We start from the raw sequence: 18907 nt of genomic DNA, 5'->3' as shown, positions 1-18907 counted from the left end.
GAACCCTCAGGTCTTTTTCTACAGTCTGTAGTGGTTAGCACCTGCTTGAGAAATGTCCTCTATAAATATAAATAATACGTTTCTGTTTCAGACAATATTTACATTGAAAATTACCCTCACGCAGCTGGACGTTCTTTCTAGAAACTCAAATCTGCAGTTGCTATTCAAATAAAGGAGCTGGGGTATTCTTGGGGAGGGCCTTGTGATGAAAATCCTTGTTATTTAATGTGATCTTTCGAAGAGGAATTTTGAAAAATAGTTAGCTGCTGTCGCTAGCAATTCTTACTACAACTCATGCAAAGTGACACGTGAGGAAGTCCTTCTTACTTTTCTTGTCCTTACTTTTTGACCATTTCTGTTTATTGATCCTGATGGCTCAACATTGCTTCCAAAACGAATATTTTGATAGCTTGCTGCAGTCCTGTAAGCCGTGTCACCTTCGATGCTCCAGTAAGCCACCTTTTTCATGTCAGAACTATTGTAATGAGAGTAAGTAATATTTCTGCAATACTTTGTTGTGCATTTTTACATTGTTTGTTGCATTGATCTGAAATATGAAAATATTATCTGACCAAGTGAAGACATATACAAAGTATCCTGTATTTGAACTGAACTATATTAGCACAAGTAAATGTTTCAAACTACTGAGCCATCACTCAGCAAATTACTCTTGACTGATGTGAAAGGCTTCATATATTAGGTCATGTACTTATTCTTTATTGCTTCTATTTTTAATTTATATAATGTCTACTTTATTTTGAAGGTGCTGCAGACCCAGTGAAATTATCACATGGAATTATTTGGATCTGTTTAGGCATAGGAATACTTTTAACATTCGCAGTGTTTGTATTAATGGTCCTATTTAAAAGAAGGTACTCAAAGCCATCAAAGGAAGAAATTAAAATTACAGGTATGAAATATTTCAGATTATTAAGAACTTCAACTATGTTCTTCAAATATATAGATTTTGGGTGTGGCATACATTGCCAGAATCAGATATCTTTACTAAAATCGAATAGCGCCCAATTCCACAAACAGTCCCACTGAAGTCAAAGGGACTAATCGTGGAGTAAAGTGCTTCCAAGCATGAGTCAAGATATCAGACTATTTCCAATAAAAATCTGTAACCCTCAGCTCTTTTGTTACACACATGCTTGGTTTTGCACTCCAGAACGTATTTTCAACCATCTTATTACTATGTTGGTAAACCACCTCTACGATTTTCTTTATCAAGTGCTTAATCTTCTCATTGGATTTTACCTGAGTCAAGAATAAAAAATGAAGATTAGCCTCCCACCTTGTAAAGGGTTAATTGATTTGTTTTAAATCTGTAATGCTTCAGAGTCATGCATATGATGTCTTTTGCCTTTGGTAGTAAAGAATTCAGTAAGTTTTTGCACTTTTTGTACTCATTAATATTTACAGCAAAGCTGCTTCTACTAATATACATTAATTAGTAAATACAGTTAGTAAATACAGACATTTGAATTCTTACTGAGTATATGGCACATACTGAAATACCCCACCATACTTTTACAGAATCTTCCATGGAGCTAAATATTATACTCCAGACTGACACTGAGAGCTGTGTGAATGCAGATGGAATTGGGGAGACACTCCAAAGTGAATCATCACTCATGTATTCAGTACAGGAATGCACTTGTATGGATTGTAACCTGGTGAAACCCCAAACTGGCTTTGATACCTCTTTCCCATTACCAGCCACAGAGGAAGGAGCTGCTGTTTTAGTTACTACAAAGACTTCTGATTGTTGCAGCTATCTTCCAGGTGTTGTACAACTACGATAGGGAGAAAAGTGTTTTTACTGCATACAGTGAATCAGTTCATAGTGTAATATAGAAATAATATAGTTATACTCATAAATCTTATTACTGGCAGTTACTGGGGAAGATTAGTACATCCTGTTTCCTTGTACCTCTTGTATTTCACTTTCATTGCTTTTGTTATATTGCTTCTAATTTTAGCTTATTTTTATATGTATATTTTTACATTATTGCTTGAAGCCAGGGTATTTACTAGAATTTATAAGCTATAACAATCTCTGTGTGGGATGAATGTTTTTGCACTAGCATTTAAAGACTATATTTACTTAGTCAAAGGGCTGGATGCACACAATTGATATCAATAAACAAGTTTATATATATTTTATGTAAAAAATATTGTATCAAACTGTTGGTTGTAGTACGAAAACAAGTGTACAAAAGAGAGCATATATGTCATGGATGGACTCTTTGGAGAAAAATTGCTTCAGATCTAGGTTTTAAGACTTTGGGCACAGCACAGTGGGGAATGCTTGAAATTGGAAATGCTTTTATGATACATGCATTTAGAGAATATACAGTGAGAACTACTTAAGACAACACCTGTGAACCCCACTACATGTGGATGTGATGCCGCAGAGCCTTGAATTGCCAACACATTTTCTTATGGTGGGTGTTTTCATTTATAGACCAAGTCTTGTTGAAGTACAAGGATGCAAAAAGTTATTTGTACTACAAGGTATTTACAAGTATTGTCAACTAGGTAGTAGCGTAACAGTTTTCAAATTTTGGCACAAAAAGATATGAATCTTCATCCATGTTTAGGTACCTAAGAAGTGTCCTGATTGTCATAGATGATGAGCACCTCAGCTCCTACTGAAGCCAGTAAAAGCTATGGGTGTACAACCACCACCCTCTCTGTACTACAAGACAATTTCCAACCAAGGATTTAAAAATGAATAAGCAATTATGAATGAATTAGACTTCATAACACAAGAATAACTCATATTTAAAATATGTGAAAACTGAAACACAGAACTAAAGATTTTAAATAACTTGACAAATATAATAGATCATGTCTAACATATATGCCATATATTTGGGTGTTTCATTGTGGAGTCAGTTGCCTGACTTTAGCTACACTAGTCTGAAGACTTTGGCCTAAGTTTACATAGCGCTTAAAGCACTATTATTTGTATGACTGGTACTAACCTAAGAGCCCTAGTCATGGCCCAAGACTCCACTGTGATGGTCCATGTCCCCAGATACCTTCTATAGATGTTTCTGTGACTACAGCTGTATTGATTTTCAGTCTTGCATTGGACCTTGCCCGAATACACGTCCTTGCATCCAGGTATGGCTGTAACCCTCAGCTGAGTTCATTAATATGAAGAACGTTGCTTTTGATTATTTTGTCAACTAGCTTTCCCAGCCCTCGGAGACATTGGTGCACTGTTCCTATTTCACGACACAGAAGTTTAGATTTTTATTCTCATTTTGTGCCCAAATTCTGTTCATTTTGCCCTAACAGGTGGGGTTTCTTCTCTTTCTTTTCTTGAAGGTGCAGATCTTAGATTTGAAACAACTCTTACACAAAGAACCAGCGAAGGGAAGGTTGTTTCTTGCCGCATATGCCCAGGTGGAGGTCAGTTGCCAGCATTCATAACTGATGTTTCTAGGACAGTGGTTCCCATTCTTTCCTGACCCGAGGCACCTGGCCACAACTTGTGTGAGCTGAGAGCATAGGCGATGTGTAGGGGGGACGTGGGGGGGCACGTGCCCCCAAGACTGGCCGCTGCTGAAGCCGCCCTCGCTACCTGCCTCCCTCCCCCTCACTGCCAACACCGCCTCTGGTGTCTGCAGGTGGTCCCTGCTTGCTGACACCAACACCAGCATCTGTGGGCAGTCATCACTTGCTGTTTCTTGCCGCTGACACCAACGTCTGCGAGCGGTCCTTGCTTGCTGCTGCTGACACAAACACCGGCATCTGCAGGTGGTCCTTGCATGCTGCTGACGACACTGATGCCTGTGGGTGGTCCCTGCTCTCGGACACCGGCATCTGTGGGCAGTCATAGTATCATAGTGCTTAGGGTCGGAAGGGACCTAAACAGATCATCAGGTCTGAGCCCTTGCCCCGGGCAGGAACGGGTGCCGGGGTCATATCACCCCAGCCAAATATCTGTTGCCTCCTCTTGAAGACCCCCAATGTAGGAGAGAGCACCACCTCCCTTGGAAGCCCATTCCAGAGCCTGACAGCCCTAACTGAAAGGTAACGTCTCCTGATGTCCAGCCTGAACTTTCTCTCTAACAATTTGTGGCCATTATTCCTAGTAACCCCAGGTGGTGCCCGGGGGAACACAGCCTCCTCCAGTTCCTGCTGGTCCCCTCTGGTGAGTTTGTAAACGGCCACCAGATCCCCTCTCAGCCTTCTCTTGTGGAGGCTGAACAGGTTCAGGCCCTTTAGCCTCTCCTCATAGGGCCTGCCCCACTGCCCCTTGACCATGTGAGTGGCCCTCCTCTGGACCCTCTCAATGCTAGCCACATCCCTCTTGAAGTGCAGTGCCCAGAACTGGACGCAGTACTCCAACTGCGGCCTGACCAGCGCTGCACAGAGGGGAAGGATCACCTCCCTGGACCTGCTTGTGATGCATCTGTAGATGCAGGACAAGGTGTGGTTAGCCTTACTGACTGCTTCCTCGCATTGGCGGCTCATGCTCATCCTGGAGTCAACGGGGACTCCAAGATCTCTTTCTGCCTCTTTGTTGACAAGAAGGGTGCTCCCCAGCCTGTAGGTGTGTCGCTGGCTCCTTCTTCCTAGATGCAGCCCCTTGCACTTGTCTGCGTTGAATTCCATCCCGTTCTCATCCGCCCACCTCTGTCCTCGCTTGCCACCGCCGACACTGACACCGATGCCGACGTCTGCAGCCCGTCCCCGCCACGGTGCCCCCATCTCAGGAGGCACCAGTCATTCATGGCCGAGGCACCCGGTCTGTCCGTGCCCCTGGCAGGGCTGCCAACTCTGAATCTATTTCGGGAGGTTTCATCACACGACATCATGACATGAATGACTTTACATCAGGAAGGCAAATACACAAAACTATTACATTTAAAAAACCCCACTGGACTCCTGTATGCATCGGATTCAACACTGAATGCTGATTTTAACAGCCGCCCTAGCACTGCTCTCAGCATCTCCTGGAGAGGCACAGCTCCTTCCCGGACACTGCAGAGGGGTCGGCTTTGGCGACCCCAGCCTCGGGCAGCAGCGGCACCCGGATGCGCCCCCGAGGGGAGCAGGCACCTCCCAGCGGCCGGGCGGCAGGCCCTGGCGCGGCTGGGCGCGGTGTTTACCTTCCGGGGCGGCCGGCCTCACTTCCGGGGCGGTGTCGGGGCGCTGCTGCCTGCAGCCGCCGCGGCGGGACTCGGGCGGCCCGTCCCGGCGGCGCCATGAGCGGTGAGTGCCGGCGGCGCCGCCTGCCCCGCGGTCCCGGGGAGGTCGCACGGCCGGGGCTGGCCCCGCGCCGCGACCAGCGCGCTCCGGACGTGCCCGAGCCCCGGCCCCGGCGCCTGGTTGCAGCCGAAGCCCGGCGGCACCGGCTTGGCCTCGGCTTCCGACGGGCCCCGCCGCCTGGCACCGGCCTCCGAGCCCCAGCACTGCGGGAGCAGGAGCGGCTCCTTCTTTCGGCCGTGAAATGCCGACGGGAGTCAGTAAAGCTCGTCCCGCCGAGCAAAGCCACCCCCGTCCCAGGCGGCCTCGGGGCTGCCGGCAGCAGGGCAGGGGGTGGGGCGGGAGACCCCGGCCCCTGGTCCTACTTCACCGCTTGAAGCTCTTGGGAGGTGCTGTGGGAAGGTGATATAACAGCTCGGGGTTAACCGAGCCTCCCGATGCCTGAGGGATGGTGTTTGTGCCCGAAAGCTTGCAAAGAGCCCAATCTTTTAGTTGGTCCAATAAAAGAGAGCACACCTAGGCCAGGAGCCTCTCCCGCCGGTGTCCTTAGATCAGCGCGGCTGCAACCGGCAGCCCTGCACAGGGTTAACTGAGGCAGCCGATGAAAGGCAAAGGTTGCGAAAGAGAAACTGGTCAGGAAGGGAAAGTGAAAACATGTTAGTTGCATTTTCTCTGCTTTGTTTATGTGGCCTTCGTCCTTAGGAACAAACAGCATCTGAGTTTCCTCCTGAAAGGAGAGGAGACCGATTTGTTAGTGTTAGTCTTGTGTGGGATACAGGTAATGCTGGAGCCTGTTGTTGGACCATAAAAAGTGTTAAGCTTGAAGTTTTGCCACTGAATACAAAGCTAGTCTTTGGTCCATGAAGGTCTAAATCTGTTTTTCAGGTAAAACTTCAGCCCTACGATCACCCCAGGTGGGGTTTGGGATATGCATAAAGTTACATGAACCAGGATGATGGATCTAGTGTTTGACTGTCCTTAAATTTACCTTTCTTCCCATGGTCTGCTTGAGGTTTCCACCAATTTTAACTAGACAGCAGCATTGCTCTCTCTTCTGAATAGTTGAGTTTATGGATATGTGAAGTCTTGGCTTCATAGAACAGAGTAGGAGGACTTTATCATTCATGCTGGTTTCAGGTGGAATAGGAGGTTAAATTTGAGGTTGTCAGCCTTAACTAAGTCCTATCTGGGCTGAACACCAGCATCAGCAGCTAGTCAAAAAAAATCTTAAAATTTAGCCTTAACCATTTCTACATCATGAACAGAAATGTTTTATATGGTTAAAACCATGAATATTTGTAAATTGTACTTTAAGTCTTAAAGATCTCCCTTTCTAACGGAGGCACGATTTCCAGGAATGAAGTCATTGTGGATTTTTTTTGTTCAGTTTGCTAAATATGCTAACCTTGATGAATTGTAATTACTAGAGTTTATATGCCAATCTGTGTACAAACTGGAATTTATTGTATGGCAGATTTGTTTTCTTAACATGGAATTGGAGGTATCTTTTGCGTGATGGGGAACACTTCAGTGAAAATAGTACAAGCTGTGGGGTGTAATATAATTTTAGATACAGATAGAGGTTGGCAAAAAGGGCTTAGAAACATATCAGAATCTAATTTAACCATACAAAAACTTATCATTGAAGCCTGCAGAGTTTTTATCTAACGTCATATTGAAAAGTGCACAGAAGTAGATGATTTTAAGTGGTTGCATAATTTAGGGAGATATTTAACTTGCCACTTACTTCTTGGATAACTTCCTGATTTAGATAACCAGGAAATAGAAATTTAATGATTTCATTTTAATCTTTATTTGATTTTGCTGTGATTGCCTCTGAACAAGAGTATGGGATGTCAAAAAAGAACTCCGAAAGAGTTGCACACAAGAGGTTTTCACGGTACTCCACCTCAAGCCGGTGCTATTGAACACTGAATTCAAATGCAGATTTTTGAAAGCAGATCTTTAAAACCTGATAGGACTATTCTTATACACGCTGTAGTGTAACAGATACATTAGGGCAGGGGTGGGCAATCAGTGGGGCTGGAGGGTGACTTAATGATTTTTGGTGTGCTGAGGGTCACATGTGCATGCTCCCCAGCCCCAGCCTGCCCTGTCTACCCAGATCTGGCACCTACCAGCTACATCCACAGCTGGGGGGGACACAGGATAGAGCCTGGCTGCAGGCCTCTGTGCTGTCCCATCCTGCCCCACCATCAAGGCTCCTGGTGCATGAACGCATGGGCATCCCCCCCCCCCTCCCCCTACAGATCCTAGGAGCCCTGATGGCAGGCAGAAGGGGATGTTTCTGTCCAGCATCCTCTGCAGTGCCTGGGAGATGCAGTCTGGCCCCCAAACTCTGGGCACTCCCTGCCAGCAGAGCTTGGGGCCTCCGTGCAGCTTGCTTGTGGGGCAGACCGCGTTTCCCAGGCACTGCAGGGGATGCTGGGCAGAAGCGGACCCCTTCTGTCTGCCATCAGGGCTCCTGGGAGCTGTGCAGGGAGGGAGTTCCATGTGCTGGCATGTGCCAGCAGCCCTGCCTGTCTGCCTGGGACCACATGGCAGGCCCTAGGTGAGCTGCGCCCCACTTCTGCTATCAGGAGGCACAGGTGGCAGCTCTGGGCAGGTGAGCGGGGCTGCTTCTGCCCCATGTCCTCTGCAGTGCTTGGGCAGTAGGGTCTGACCCTGCAGGTCCTGGGTGGACTGGACTCTATCTTCAAGGCCACTGTGCAGTGCTGGGCAGGCAGGTGGGCAGGGCTGTTTCTGCCCATTGTCCCTGGTGGTATCACCAGACGCTGGAGCCGCTGCTGCCACCCAGACTGCCCACCAGCAGAGGCCAGGGCCTGAGCATGTCTCGCCCAGGGCCTGCTGCGCAGTGTCACTGCCCGGGCCATCCATCCGTGGGTCAGATAAAATCAGTTGGCAGGGCAGACCAAGCCTGTGGGCTATATTTTGCCAACCCCTACATTAGGGTGAGTTAAAAATTTTTAAACACCAGAGTTTTGGCTGAATTAGTTTATAGTTGCTATAATACTGCTTAAGACAGCTATACTTTAAAAAAAAAACTTAAAAAAATCTTCTTTACCTGAAAAGAATGATTTGAAAACACTTTTTCCTCTACTCTAACCAGTAAGTTTCTTATGTTGTATATGTGGGTCTTTTACCCAGTATGGAGAGAAAAAACATTTAAAAAATAAGAATGTCACTGTAAAACCGCAAGAGTGTTGAATTGAAGGCAGGTGCAGTACCTGAAGCTAATTTTGATGTTTTCTGTCTGTCTGTCTCTCTCTCTCTCTCTTTTTTTTTAAACTGGCTTTTAGTGGATGGAGTCTCTTTTAAATGTTTCAGTTTTTGCTAAGTTTAACTCATATTTTCACAATCTTTTTTAGATTTCTGCCTGGACTTCCTTTTTCAACACATTCTAAATATAATCTTCTTTCCCCAATAATTTTTTTGCATTGTGTATGCCTTGTGTGTGCATGCACATGTATGTGTGTGTTGCTATAAGGTTACTGCTGTTTTGAATTTTCAGAGGAGTCCTTTTACTCGGCTTAGGACCAGCCAGTTGCATAATATTAGCCACGTGTAAACTGTGAAATAGAGTACAATAGATCCCTCTAAATTAGTCATTTCTGAACCCATCTTAATTTGCCAGTAGGTTAGGACATGTTGTCTTTCATTTTATTTTTTTCTTTTAGTGGTGCTGGCCTTGACATTCCCTTACTTTTTACAAACCATGTCCTTTCTTCCATTTTCCCACCTGCAAGTGTAACTCATCTGAAAACCAGTGTACCTTTTGCATTTATATTCCTCCTAGAAAACCAGACAAAACTGTCTGTTTATGATCCACTTGTGAAGATAACCCACATTCGTTGTAAAAACTTTTATGCTGGAAATGGTTGCTGTGACCTGAGCATATGAAGTGTACCCCTTCCTTTTTTTTTGTCTCCAGTCAAGCTTTGTTTTCACAGCAGGAAATTTCTTTGTTTTGTTTTGTTTTTCTGGGTGATAGACTTATTTAAGAACTGCTGATACCTCCTGGAAGTCCTTGAACATTTTCTGGATCTGTTTCTGTCCTCTGATAGAGTTGTGCAACTCTTGTTAGTGGTGGAGTAGCGGGTGAACATGCATATCTGATGCAGACTTGCCCGTTTAATTGGAAAATTTTGCTTATACGACTTATATTTATGTTTTTACAAGTGACGCTTTGAACAAAAGAATGACACATGCTGCTTCCAAACTGAACTACTACTACTCCTACTATTGATTTCTTGATTAAAGTCTTCATTTACTTTCTGTTTTCACATTCGTCTTTACAACAACCAGTTGTGATATTGCTGAAGACGAAGACTTTGAATAAAAGCATTAGGGACAGATGAAACTAGGAGCAACAAAGGGTGTGTACAGAAGTTGCTTTTTTGCTATTTAAAGCGCTTTATTTCTATGACTTAACAGAAGTGCACAGCTTTACAGCACTGTAAAAATGGGTACAGTGCTTTAAATTAACCCTTGTTAAATGAGGTATTAAATTTGAAGCATTGTATTTTACAGCATTTCAGCAACCTACAGGGCTTTACGTAACTTCTGTACACCAAATACTGCACTTCTGTTGTGTAACTTTATAGTGCTATAAAAATGCTCTAAATTACAGCATTGTAAAATGTGCATGGAGCACTTCTGTACACACTCAAAGATTGTTATCCTGCAGACATCCTTTTTTTTTTTTTTTTTAAAGAAAGAAATTGTAGAAGAAACTAAACTGGCTTTAAATATAGTGTTTTTAAGACTTGCCTAGAATTTTAAAGGATCATCATAATTAACTAAGGCTAGTAAGACTACTTTGTGTTGATAGATATTTATTTGCTTGCTTTCTTTAAAGGGAAGTGGGATAAAAAATAAATTTCTAAAAACATATTACAGGCCACTAGTCTTATAAAAAAAACTGAAAAGTGCTTTACTTTGCATTTTATTCTGTTCAGATTTAAATTGGACTGACTAGTGTTGATTTTTGGATATCTTATGTTGCAAGTTGTAGACATTAGAAAGGGCTTGTTTAAATACAACCCAATAACTTAAAGCTTTAAGTTTTCTTTTAAAAATTCTTGAGGGAAAACATAATATAAAAATAGGGTTTTATAAGTGGTCCTTTTTCCCTTACAGAGCCTACCGGCTGAATGCAACAGTAGCAGAGTTCATGTGATCACTAGGAACGGATTTTTTTTAAGTAGGACTAGCCAGACAATGCATGATTCAGAGCATTGATCTTGGTGGGAAGTCATCCAGAGTAGTCATGGAAATTGATAGCGATAGGCATGTGGAGTTACGATTGTTAGTACAATTTCAACTGTCATATGGATATAGTCTGTATAATATGGATGTGAAATAGAAGCCATTTAGTATCATGCAATTGAATTCTTAGCGTATTCATTATAGTAACAAGGAACTTTTCTGAAGAATTTGTATATCTATTGATTTCTAAGTTTTAAAGTTATTAGATATAATTGTGGCAGTAGTATGGATTTGTGTATTGGACATCAGAGACCCCCCTTTACTACATACCCCACATGATGTAGAATTTATTTCTATCTGATTGAGGGCCAGTCAACATGTGAAATTCCTGTCTACTAACCTGAAAAAAACTTCAAATTATTGACCTTAAGTTCTAGTTTTTTGTATAACCTTAAGATAAACATAGCGTTTATGACCAGTTTTTCCAGGTATTTGGAAAGGGTAGGATTATAGAAAGACTGAGTCTGAACCAGCAGGGGTATTTGTGTGCTTTTGGTGGTTTGGTTTATGTTTGGATTTGCCAAGAGTTTAGTGTGAATTGAACACTTCTCTTGTATAATCTTATGTGATTGGCTGTAAAGCATGAAGAGCTACAGCTAACTATGTAGCCCTTTGTTTTTAGAAATTTAAATACAATCACGAACATTATGTAATTTTAGCTAAGTTATAATCTCTGAAGTGACTCGAGGTTGGAATAATAAGGATTGTACAGGTCAAGGCTAACATGCATTTGGCATAAATGCTTGATGAAGCTTACAAGGTAATTAGTTTTACTCTAGAGCATTAATTATCCAAATACAGGATGTGCCACCAACTGCTTGGTATGCGGTTCAAGTAAAAGCAGTGGTATAAAAGAGAATTATTTTAATGACCAGGAAAAAAATGGAATAATCAACAAACTGAAAAAGGCAAATTTGTTACCAAACTTGCTTTAGAGAATGGTGTCAGAGTAGCTTGTTTATTATATGTTTTGTAATCAAACAATTTGACCTCATGAATAGTTTTTGATCCCACCTAGCTTAGATAATTAATCCTCCTGTATATAAAATTTGGCTCTTATTTAGAACTATTTGTGTCTCATCCCATCTAACCGATTAAAAACCACCAGCACCAACCGAACCTACCTCTGTGGACCGCACAGCCTGACTGAATGGTCACAATATAAAGCAGTGCTGTCTGTCTTGTGGACTGTGTACAGCTTTGGAGGTTTTGCTTTGCAGCCCCCAGACTCCCGCCTGGCCTTCTCATTACTCTGGCCACAGCAGCTGGGGTCCCTGGGTTTCATCTCCCTCCTTTAGCTTCTGCTTCCTGCCCCTGAGCCAGTGCTGGGGGTAGGCATGGGGGGGGGGCATAGCACAGCCTGTGGGGCTGGGGGAGCCGCTTGGTGGCATGGGACACCTGCATGGTACAGTTCAGTGGGGGACCTGGGAGTGGGGACAAACATGCTTGTGAGGCATGATGCAGTGAGGAGGGGATAAGGGTTGTGTGTCATGGGGCAGCAGGTGGGGGTCCACATGGTGTGTGGCCCTGTGGGCCATGGCCCCTGCTGGCACACCCTGTGACATGCAATCTTTAGCTGCTTAGAAGTTGGGCAGTCCTGACCTGAAATTTAACCTTTTTGAATGACCTCTGCAAATTTAATAATGGAAAATGTAACACTGAGGATTTTACATAGTTAGCTGACAGGCATTTGGTTAATGACATCTATTTTGTGACCTGTTTTCTTTTGCTTGGAATTCACGTGGGAATGCTCTTAGTCCAACTATTGTCCAGTAATTTGAAAGTCCTTCTGTAGAAGGAGAGTATCTTTATCACAGCAGATGTTTTTTATATCTGCTTCGTGCATGAATAATACATCTCTGAGATTCCATAGTGGTCCAGCAGTGAAGAGGCTTCAAGAGAAAGTGGCAAATATTTTTCCACTGTCCTTTCTTCTCCAGTTCCTTGAATGTGTGATGGGTGGCAGTTAGGGAAGCGTATGTATTTCGAATTCTGATACAAATCTCAGAATTTTGCAGGAAATAGAATGTTCCATGGGAAAAATGAGCTAGACCATTGTATGCCCAAGTCCTGACACATTTGAAGCAGGGGGCAATATGTTTTTAAGAATTTTCTAGACCTGTGATAAGAATGGGTAAATGGTGCATGGCGATATAGGCTAATTAAGCTGCACACGTTATGTGAAGCCACAGATGTTCATGAAAGATTTTTAAGCAAGCAGAGCGTGAAGAACTGACACCACATATTGCTGAAGTGGTACAGATAACAAAGTTAAATGTTGTGACTGAGTAATAGTGTTCGTGTGCCGTGCCTTGCTTATTAACAAACTTTGCTTGATTGGTGTTAATGATCGAGAAGAATGTGTTCATGGTAATATTTTAAAAGCTCTAGTTTAATATTTCTCCATTCTTCAAGAAGAATGATTTACTACAATTAAACTGCATGGTACTGTTTTAAGTATTGGTTCTGTATTTTAGATAAAGGCTATCTGAAAAAGCAAAACAAGCTTTGATTCGGCACCATTTTACTCCAACAAGTAGTTCTGCGGTCTCAGTTGGCTGTGTAATGTATGTGAGGAAAGAGTTCAGGTGCAGCAGAATTAAGCCTAATATATTTTTATTAAACTATATTAGCTTAAAAAATAATAATGGAGCTTTATTGAATTTTAGGATCACAGAACAATGATGCCAAAAGACAGTTTCTTCTAGAGCGGTTACTGGATGCAGTTAAACAGGTAAGAAATGCAAACAACAACGGTAAGTCTGCCTGAATTTTGAAAGCTTTTTTTTTTTTCAGTATAAATGCTGAGTTGGCCACTCCTGCAAAATTTATCATTGTCTTTTCCTCTCTGCAACAAATGTAGAGAGAGTCTTGCCTTCTTAAGTGAGTTCTCTGCTATGAAAAATAACACGTAGTGTAACATGTTTGAAAGTTTACTGGAGACAAGGCAGGTTATCACAGTGCATGTTGACTGTTTAAGGTAAACCCCCAGACTCCTTCTGAGTGTGTCGGCATGTGTTGCAATTACGCCTTGCATTTTTTACAGTACAATGTTAGTAAATATGTTGAAGGTGTACCTTTTTTCCTAAACCAGAAAGGGTCTTTTGTCCACCCAGAAGGTATACAGCCAAACCTTTTAAAGATTTTTAACGCCAGAAAATAATGTAAAATATTTTAGAAGTTTAGAATAAAATCTCTTATTTCTTAGCTACATTAATCCAGAATTTGAGGAAGAAAGCAGAGAAAGTGTGCTGGTTTGTTTTTTGATGATCTCCATACCTCTTAATATTGAAGAGGTGTTAATATTGACAAAGATGGGCTTTTTCCTCAGTCCATATCTTGTCATTATTTGGCAGCTTTTGTCTATTTATAATGCACTATAGAAAACAGTGCTTATAAACATTGTTTCTGAAAGTAGGTGTGTGTAAATTCAGGCCACAAGTTCTAACTGGAAATAGATCTGGATAACACTGGCATACTGGTGAAACTAGTTTGAGGAAAATCGACTTCTCAGCCAAGCTCACAAAGAAGTTCTAAAACTATTAAAATTTGTTTTTTCAAAATATTTTATTTTTGAAAAACTTAAATCTATTTAATTTCTCAATTAATTTCTCAATTAATTAATTTAATTTCTTTTTATTTATGAAGGACAATAATTTTAAAAGACCTGTAAGTGGCAATGTAAGCCGTGAATATATTAGTTACTTACTGAGTGCAAATTTCCACCCGATTAATTTTTGTTGCAAGGACGTGTACATATGGAAAGTCCCAAACCCAGTAATACTTTAGTTGTCTTTTGTCTTTGCTGTTGCCTTACCAAGAGCCCCTTACATAGATTGTTCTGGTCAGCAAGAATCTTTTTGTGCTGTGATGATAGTTTTGTCAGATAGTATAAATATGAAAATAAAATTCAGGTTCCTTTTAATAACAGGCAGCCACCTTAATTTGCACATCTTTCCTGCTTGTCTTAGGTGACTGAATTTTTGTTTTCTTTTGTTTTAAAATGCTTCAGAATCTTCAGATTCTTAATATTGACGGTATCCTTTTAAACCTGTTTGTTACAGTGTCAAATCCGGTTTGGAGGAAGAAAAGAAATTGCTTCAGATTCTGATAGCAGGTAAAAAAAATATAATAACAATAATAAAACTAACATCAACAACAGAAAAAAACTTTTAGAAGGTTAAACTGCGTGTCCTGCTTACATGGAGTTCACCATAGGAAAATTTTTGCCCTTTTGCAAAGAAATCCTTGCTTACGTAACTTCAGCCACAAGAAACGGTTGGTTGCATTCTTTCTGCTTGTGCATGCAGTGTTCCAGATGAAGGGGCCGCCCATGTGCTTAAGTGTTTGCAGGATCAACGCTGAATTCTGGAGTGTGGGCACAGGGCCCTTTAACTTAGACGATGCCCTACATCTGTTTGTTTTCTGTTGTGTTTCTTCTTCTTTTAAAAAAACAACTAATTAGAACCAGGTGGATTTTTCACTCCCAGTGTTCTACCTGGAAGTGACTGGTTTCTCTCATCTTATTCTAAAATACATCTCTTCTAAGTAATACAAATTCAGAGTGGAAATTTTCATTTAGACCCTGTTAATTTCAGCTGATCAGCTCGGTTATGGCTTAGGTAATAGGTTTGTGGCCTTTACTTGAATAACTGTTAATGAGAACTGATGGAGACTAATATAGTGTTTTGTTGCTCTTCCTGAGTTCCTTACTTAAGAATTGGGAAAATGAAACTCCAAAGAGAAAAACAATGGCTCTATTTTTCCTGTAGTCTCCAACATGTTCAGTTGCCTTTTCACCTGCAGTTAGTCATCCTTAGACAATGTCTGTGGAAACTGCTATGTTCCTAACTTAGATTTCCACCCCCCCACCTCCATGAGAGGCACAATTAATTGACATTTGATTTTTTTTTTTTTTTTTTGTGTGTCCCACCTTTTCCATGTCCTTTGTAAAGTCATGGAGGAAGGCAATGTTTGCTTATGTATACTGTTAAAATGGACATGGGTTTCTGTAGATGTCAAGCAAAAACTTCTAAAGAAAAGTAAGATTTTCATGACCAGTCTAAAGCTTGTCTAACTTTATCCCAGTCATGTAATTGGCCCAATAAAAGATATCATCCACAAAAATTCTTGCCTCTCACCAAATTTCTGGATCACTCTGGCTACCACATCACACTAACACTAAAGAAAAACCTTTTGTCATGTTGTTCAGTTACTGAAATGTTTTAGCAATTTGGGTTGTCCCCTTTTAGAATTTGTTTATTGACAAACACAGGCAGTTGGCACTGAATATTATATTGAACCAAATATAGTACAGTTTACACACAAATATTTCTTTTAGCCAGGCAGACTAGTCATCTTAGTCAGTAATGTAGTATTTGGCATTTAAGGCTTTAACAAGAAATGGAAATGTTGTGAACAGAGTTTTCCAATGCTTGATTTTCCAGTAAGAGTTGGAGCTCGTGATTTTTGGAGGTGTTAGCAAGTCTTCAACTTCTGCAATCTGTTAAGGGCTTTAGTTCACAACTAGATATTTTACTAGATTACTATAGTATTTTTTGAGCTTTTACTAAAGCTGGGTTGTTTTAATTATTTTCAGTTCTGCAGTGTCTAACACACAAGGGTCTTGTTGTTGCTTTTTCCAAGTTCTTACAACACGTTCATTGCTATGAGCATATCTGTTGCATGCTATTGAAAACATGTCATTACAGTATTTTCCATTTTAATGGCTAAGTTATCTTTTGTATAAAGCCACCTTCCCATAGATGACAAGTAGGAATTTGTTTCCATAGCTAATAAAATAATTTCCATTTGCTTTTGGAAGGTTTATTCTTTTTAATGCTTTGTACTTAGTGGTTTTGCTTTCATTCTAGTTGTATCTGGGATGTTAATAGCTTGATTGACATCTCTTTATCACAGGAGCTAGATTCTTAATTTTTCTGTTCTTTCTGCCTGCAAGAGTCGCATGGGCTCTTTTGGTCAAATTTGTTTGTTGGCATTTCCTCTTGACCGTAGCAGTTGGCTTTAACAAACATGAAATTGTTCACAACTATTTTCACAATTCCATTCAGAATGTTTTGAATAATATGATACTTATTTTGAAATTCAGATTTTCTTAAAATAACTGATGAAAAATACTGTTTGTTTAAAAAAACCCAAAAAACAAAACAAAACTGTCATAGCTGGCAGCCAGGCTGCATCTATTTCTTCTTTGTGGTCTCCCTGAATTTACAGCTTCAGGTTTTGTAGCATGGGTGTTCCACCATGCTAGGGTGGATTTATGCAGTTCTTCCATTCTTAGGCCAGAGCCTGGGCTATAATATCCCCTATATCAGTGGATGTCAACCTTTTTAGACACTAGGCACCCCTCATTAGACCTGAGATACCCCTCAAAAAATGCCAGCTCTTAATTTTTCACTTATTTTTGACTGTAGAAAAATAATAGAGCTAAGAACTCAGATCACTACAGATCAGAATAGATGTAGTGCTGTAGATTCCTATTTGAAATATCTGAGTTCATCTTTTGAATAAGGTTTGCACACCTAATAATGCTAACTTTGTGCAGCACCCCGCAGCAGTCTTGGAAGGATCTCAATGCCGTTGGACCCTGGTTGCGAATCTTGGTGTGTCTATACAAGATGTTTACTGTGCAGTTGACTACTTAGCTGTACAGTAAATGTCGTGCATCTACATTTGCATCACCATTAGGCCAGACTAATTTATTCTGCATCAGGGGTGCTTGTATACGTGACGGTTACCAAAATGCATACATGACAAAAATGTCAATAGTGTGGCTTAATGGTGTCACACATTACACATGCACCAGTTTGGAGGGTTTTAGATGAGTTTGCATCATTGCAAATTAAACTACATCTGGATGTAGTTCATCTTGCAGTAATGCATTGCTGCTGTCAGCTTGCTCCCTGGACATGGAAGAGGCGGGCAGGCTCTGTTGAAGATGAGGATTGGGCCCCTTGCCTGCTGAAGGCAGAAGCAGTGATGGGCCCAATCCTTTTTTTTTTCCCTCCACAGAGCCTGCCTACCTCTTCAGCAGCCAAGTGGTGAGCTGCTGGTGGGCTGAGTGTCCCTGATCTGCAGCAGGCCCTGGTCCCTCCCTCTGCAGTGGTGACTCCCCCCAGGGCTGCCTGGGGGGCTGCTAGTGGGCTGGGTGCTGTCCCAGTTTGGAGGCAGCACCTGGCCTGATCCAGCTGTTCCCTGAGCCCCACCCCCTGCACTGGGTGCTGCTCCTTGGGTAGGCTCAGCGAACAGTTGGATCAGGCTGGGTGTTGCCCTCGAGCTGGGGGGTGCACTGCCATTGTGGAGGGAAGGACCAGGGCCTCCTGCAGCTCAGGGGCTGCTCAGCTCACCAGCAGCTTGCTCCAGCTCCAACCAAAAAAAAAAAAAAAAAAGATTTGGGGCCCCTCACTGTAACATGATGGAAAAATTGAAATGATGGGTTTCAATTAAAAACTCACCATTTCAATTTGTGGATATAGAACAAAACCCTGAGGACTAAATCCCCGTCATGTGTAGAGGCATGTCAGGATAGTACTTGTAAGTACAAGTACTGTCCAGCTGTGGAATAAAAAACTCTGCAGCAGTGCACATGTAGATGCTGCCCCAGCTGGCAAGTGCTTTAGTGTGGGGGCTGCCTTTCAGTTAGCTCCTCAGTGAAGCTCCCTCATGCTCCAGCCAGCTGATATGCAGCACATTGAGCCGGGTTGGAACAGCCCTGGGGTGGCAGGCTGACTTCCGTGCCACTTGCCAGCTGGGGCTATTCTGGCCCAGCTCAGTATGCTGCTCATGAAGAAACTGTGGAGCAATAAGTTCTGGAGTTTCTTCATGCACATTAATTGCATGTGTAGATGTACTTCCTGTTCTGTAGTAACTCTTCTGAATTGGGGCACCAATGGTTTTTTTAGAACTACTAGTGATTTACTAGCCTTCGGAAAGCCAGCTTGTTGTTGTGTAACAACAGAAACAACACCTTAGAGAAAAGAGTTTGAACAGCACTGCCTACTTCATCTTTTTTTTTTTTTTTTTGGAAGTTTTTGCTTTATATCTAGAGCGAGACTGTGCAGCTAGAAGCCTAGTGCTGCATGCAGCCCTCAGAGGGTCAGTATGTGGCCTATGGGTTTCTACCTGGCTGCTACTCCCCATCCCCACCAGTTGCTCTTGTCCCACGGCCAGGAGGGGGCTTAAGTGCATATGCTGTGCTTGTGGCAAAAAAGGGAACCAGGCTGCCTGCACTGCAGGTGGGTGTGTGGGTGGCCAGGAGAGAGGGGTGTGGGTGCTGCACATTTGCAGGGAGGAACCAGGTTGCCTGTGTTGTGGAGACGAGGGGTGCTGCCTGCGTGGCGTGCGCAGGTGGGAGAAAGTGCAGGCAGCC

At 42.3% G+C, this 18907-nt stretch overlaps 2 protein-coding genes and 1 long non-coding RNA gene across 7 annotated transcripts in view; 2 read left to right on the top strand and 1 right to left on the bottom strand.

Annotated features, from left to right (window-relative positions):
- Positions 1 to 311: 311 nt before the first annotated feature.
- Positions 312 to 2023, top strand: TNFRSF17 (TNF receptor superfamily member 17; the record flags this gene model as incomplete). Its single annotated transcript, XM_059716770.1, has 3 exons — positions 312 to 489; positions 752 to 910; positions 1540 to 2023. Coding segments are annotated over 3 exons (606 nt in total), but the record flags the coding sequence as incomplete, so codon positions are not given.
- Positions 2024 to 2140: 117 nt separating this feature from the next.
- LOC132244650 (uncharacterized) lies at positions 2141 to 5139 on the bottom strand. Its single transcript, XR_009456349.1, has 2 exons — positions 4467 to 5139; positions 2141 to 3840 (listed from the first exon to the last, which is right to left on the bottom strand). It is a non-coding gene; the product is annotated as an uncharacterized LOC132244650 (long non-coding RNA).
- Positions 5140 to 5146: 7 nt separating this feature from the next.
- The window catches only part of SNX29 (sorting nexin 29), a 454827-nt gene continuing 441066 nt past the window's right edge, over positions 5147 to 18907 (top strand). For 3 of the 5 annotated variants that reach the window (XM_059716637.1, XM_059716636.1, XM_059716638.1), the window contains exons 1-3: positions 5147 to 5235; positions 13188 to 13252; positions 14583 to 14635. In XM_059716637.1, coding sequence (XP_059572620.1) covers positions 5229 to 5235; positions 13188 to 13252; positions 14583 to 14635 — 125 coding nt within the window. In that variant the 5' untranslated portion in view covers positions 5147 to 5228. The remainder of the gene's footprint in view (positions 5236 to 13187; positions 13253 to 14582; positions 14636 to 18907) is intronic. The other 2 variants (XM_059716635.1, XM_059716634.1) reach the window with 1 other exon arrangement.

Source organism: Alligator mississippiensis, chromosome 13 (assembly GCF_030867095.1).
Source record: "Alligator mississippiensis isolate rAllMis1 chromosome 13, rAllMis1, whole genome shotgun sequence".
In the NCBI taxonomy this organism is placed as follows: domain Eukaryota; kingdom Metazoa; phylum Chordata; order Crocodylia; family Alligatoridae; genus Alligator; species Alligator mississippiensis.
The sequence above is the reverse complement of the archived record's forward strand: the minus strand, read 5'-3'. Positions and strand labels throughout refer to the sequence as shown.